We start from the raw sequence: 4,435 nt of genomic DNA, 5'->3' as shown, positions 1-4,435 counted from the left end.
TACCTCTATGATATCTACCAAGTGTTTCTAAAACACTTAAATCTACAACTCAACGTCTTAACCCCCTGCCCACAAACAATGAGAGCTTCAAAAATATCAATAATCGCAAAAATCACATTAACAACAGCAATAAATGGGCCGCTAATTCGCTAACCTTTTAGGAGAATTAAAAGCAACTCCAGCCTCAGGCTCGTGCCGACAATTCCAGCCCCTGTAGTGAGTAGTGACATCTATTAAAATAACACAATAAGTACCGAGTAGCGACATCTATTAAAATAACACAGTGAGTAGTGACATCTATTGAAATAAAACGAAAGTTCCTCGCTCTAGATAAAATTTGCACTCACATGTTCTGAGCAAGTGTAGAATCATCAGTGCTTTGATAAAATAACAAGGAACCCCCACTTTCAACGCTAAGAAACTTCAGGGATGCCAAATCTGTATACTCATTTGTAGCAACAAAAATGTCCAAACAAACCTACTTGAACGGCGATATATAGCAGCCTGTGAAAATTTACATCAATGCTGATTTCAAGTCTGACCATAAATACTTAAGTAAACAAAAACTCAGAAAAGAAGTTGCTAAGAAGAGCACTTACACTACAAACCTGCTTGACAATCGCTTGAATTTAGCCCCTTTGATTAAATACGCAAAATGAAAAAGCATCAAAGCCCACTAAAATGTCTAATAGCTGTACAAATTCGAAAGTGGCCGGGAAGGACAGAACGAAAAGCGTAGTAAAACACAAAAATATTGATGATAAAATCAAAATATGATGAGACTGTCTCACAAAGTAACGAACAAAGAATAAGGTAAGGGCATATCTGAGAAGGCGTTGGTTTCTCGAATTGGAGCTGCAAGGGAACAAACCATTCAGGTCGAATCATCGGTTTCAGTTGCCACAAAAAGCTGAAAATTTTTGTAAACAAACACAGGTTAATAAGTGTAATGCCAACAGAGAACCCAAACAAATCCCTAATATCGGGAAGAAAAAACCGTATGGACAAATGTGCAAGCTCACTAAAGGAAACCCATCACCGGAAATACAAAACTCAGGACAGTAACCCGCAAATATTCAGATCAGTAGCAAGAAAAAGAGGGGCAAACGATAATGGATAATAAAATGAGTAGCAACGGTACCGATATGTTCTCTATTTTTAAAGGGTACGGAAAATCTGCTAACACAACTGAATTTAAAAGTTAACCAATAGCCGATTAAATCCATACACAACTACCGTACCCAAACCCCAAATCATCTAGTACTGTAAAATAATGGACAAACATAAATAATGGGAATAGTAAATAATGTCGAAACAATAGGTCGGGTTATATAAATCCCCAATAAACATAGATAAATAAAAGACATGAATAGCAAGGCAAAGATCAATATAAAGAAAAGACCTGCCTTGCCTTGCCTTCCCCTGCCTTGCCTTCTTGAGGTTTTAAGTGGTCTCCAACTTATCTTTATCTAAACTCTTTTGGAGGAGTCTGGGATTATCGTGCACTTGAATGCCGATCGTCCTATCAGTGTCCGCTTTCCAAGTCTGCTGCGTTTTCACAATTTTAAGAGTTGAGTGCGTGATCAATATGACACAGAACTATTGAGCCAAACTTCATAAAAAAAAAACAAGATCCCACTTCTAATTTGTATCTTATGAATCCAACGACCTGCCTCTCCCCTCTCTATACCCCTTCCCCATGCTTTGTGCCCCCCTCCCCCTCCATCTCTTTAAACAAGAAACAACGGCGAGGACACCGCACATGAGAAAACAATATGAACAAAACCAAGCAAATACGTTCTCCCTCCTTCCCTCCCATCAAGAGTCCATGGCGATGATACTAATGTCTAATCATCACAAGAATCTATATCTCACTGAAACACCCCTGGTAATTAAACGTCTTCATTGCCAACATTTGTTTCCTAAGTTATCTACATGTTCGATTTTGTATGGGCAAGTTTAAGTTCGTTGATTACTATGAGATTCAAATGCATGATATGTTAGATCAGATTGGCAAACAACTTCAGAGTTCTCCAATAAATGGATAGGATATACAAAGAATGAGATAAGAAAGAGTGAAACTCACAGGGGCAAGAAATGGAATATAGCCAACTCTAGGATAGAAGCAGCGAGCAATGTTGGCATCAATCTCCATGGAAGCAAAATCAATCCATTGCTCTACATGGGCCTGACAAATGAAACAGGCACATACACGTCAAAAAAAAGCTCACAACATTAAAGATGGCCTTGTATATTTAATATGTAATACTTACGGAGTCAATCAGTGAAGCGCCAAAAAGAGAGTTGTCAGGCTTCAAGCGTGCAACTGCAGCGAGAGAAGAAAGGTAATTAGAAGTAATAAAACCTACAAACAATCATATACAACACACAAAGACCAACAGGGACATACCGTATCTTGCGATGGCATTACTTTCAAAAATGGCACCTTCAGGAGTCTCCAGGACAGAGATCTGAAAAAAGTATTCCTCCAATAATCACAAGTTCAAATGAAACAGAAGCGTAAAAGTAATGTCAGTGTTGCAAACTCTTACCTTGCCAATGGGGTTCATTTTCAGAAACTCAGGAGTTTTGTTGGAGACACCCATCTCAAAATTCTCTGCTAAATCAACTTTAACACCACTATACTCTGCAGCAATGAGTGCTTTGTAGGCATTCTTGTTATTGCTCCCGGTATGTAAGATCTAAAAAATAAAATTCAGCAACAAGAGGTTAAAAAGATCATAAATTCTCAAATGTAAGAAATCATCAGTCACAAGCCGGAATTTAGTACAATCTCAGAATCCAGATAAAATACATCCATCCTAAATCTACGAATATTTACAACAAACCTAGAACCTAGAACAAAATTGATAACTACAACCCTTAAAACTGAAAAAGGCGAATCTAGAACCTGAACTTTTGGCCGATTTTCGTTGCCCTCAACAACTACAGCAACAACACCTGCAATCACAACCACAGTCCACAAACCCCCAAAATATAATCAATATAATAAGTGAAAAAATCATATGATAGCAACAAATAAATCGGAAATTAAATTAAACTACCTAAAAATGAACCAAGTCAATTTGATCATACCTCATAAACTCAAATCGATTGACGACATGGCTGAGTTGCTCTAAATCCGGCAGCAACCTTAAACAAAAAAAACAAAAAACAAAAGAATGGATTTGAGTCATTCGTGTTGACAATAGTTAAGTTAAAATTGACAGCCACATAGACATCATTATGATAAGGATTGAGAAAGGAACCCACATAAACAAAAAACAAAAAAATCAGCAACATATTGTCTACTTAACAATAAGTTAAAACGATAAAGGAACCAGATTAGTTTGAAAAAATCAACAAATAATAGGATTCAAGATTAGAATTAAATACCTAGGTCTTGATTAGAGAACTGGATCCTGGCCGAGAAGCAACAGACGGATGAAAATGAGGAGAATGGAACCCAAAAAAGCACAGGTAAACTATTGAAGCAGGGGTTGAGGATCAAAGATGATGAGGGTTAAGAAGAGAGTTGTTGATGGTGAAGGCGTGAAGTAGGTTAGAGAGTGAGACGAGAGGCGTTAGAAAGAATGGAAAAGAATGAGTGGAGCATAATGACAGAAAGAAAAGGTGAGACTGTGAGAGTGTGGCTGTAAGTGAAGGAGAAATGGAGGGATGAGATTTAGAGGGGGAATCCAACGGTGGAGGAGGGTCTTAGTTGGTACTATTCATAGCTACAGTTATCCCAAGTATAAACTTTTTAAGAGGTTAAGGATTAATTATTGTTTTTAGTTCCTTTTTATCGTTCTATTCGTTATGGATTTGGTTTGGTTATGGATCTTTTTGTGATGATCTTGAAACAAACTTCTGAAATTGCAATAAGGTTCATTCTATTTCTTGACATTATTGTATCAAACATAAGTCATCATACTCAAAGCTCTGTATTTACTTTGGACCAGTTCCTTGATATGAACGATTAAGATGCATGGCCCTATTAGTTAAAAACATACTTAGATTGACCTTTTTATTTTGCATAATTAGCATTAATACTTTCACGCTTGAAACCTACTATGTGACCAAATTCAATATAGTAGATAAGATCTACTGGTAGTTAAGGGTTTTTGCGTGTCGTTGTAATACTAGATTGTCCTAGCTATTAGAGAATATTAGGAATATTATCATTAGAATATTATTCACATCATTCAGTTACATTATATCGCCTTACACTGGCTACTACTTTGTATACTTTTTTGTTGCTTCATACTATGTATTTTTTTTGTTGCTTTATATTCCCTCTGTTATTTATTCTCCTCATACTTCTCAAATTGTGTCTGACAAAATCTATCTATCTATATCTATCTATATCTATATCTATCTATATCTATCTATCTATATATCTATATATCTATATATCTATATATATATATATATT

General features: G+C 36.2%; 1 protein-coding gene across 1 annotated transcript; it reads right to left on the bottom strand.

Annotated features, from left to right (window-relative positions):
• Nucleotides 1-2,008: 2,008 nt before the first annotated feature.
• Nucleotides 2,009-3,533, bottom strand: LOC141614816 (putative elongation factor 1-gamma 2). The gene is made up of 7 exons (XM_074433547.1): nt 3,397-3,533; nt 3,097-3,153; nt 2,912-2,961; nt 2,553-2,702; nt 2,411-2,471; nt 2,274-2,326; nt 2,009-2,188 (listed from the first exon to the last, which is right to left on the bottom strand). Exons 4-7 carry the CDS (start codon nt 2,604-2,606, stop codon nt 2,024-2,026), a joined length of 333 nt encoding a protein of 110 aa, XP_074289648.1. The 5' UTR covers nt 2,607-2,702; nt 2,912-2,961; nt 3,097-3,153; nt 3,397-3,533; the 3' UTR covers nt 2,009-2,023.
• Nucleotides 3,534-4,435: the final 902 nt, after the last annotated feature.

Source organism: Silene latifolia, chromosome 11 (genome assembly GCF_048544455.1).
Source record: "Silene latifolia isolate original U9 population chromosome 11, ASM4854445v1, whole genome shotgun sequence".
In the NCBI taxonomy this organism is placed as follows: domain Eukaryota; kingdom Viridiplantae; phylum Streptophyta; class Magnoliopsida; order Caryophyllales; family Caryophyllaceae; genus Silene; species Silene latifolia.
This window is presented reverse-complemented; position numbering and strand designations above follow the sequence as displayed.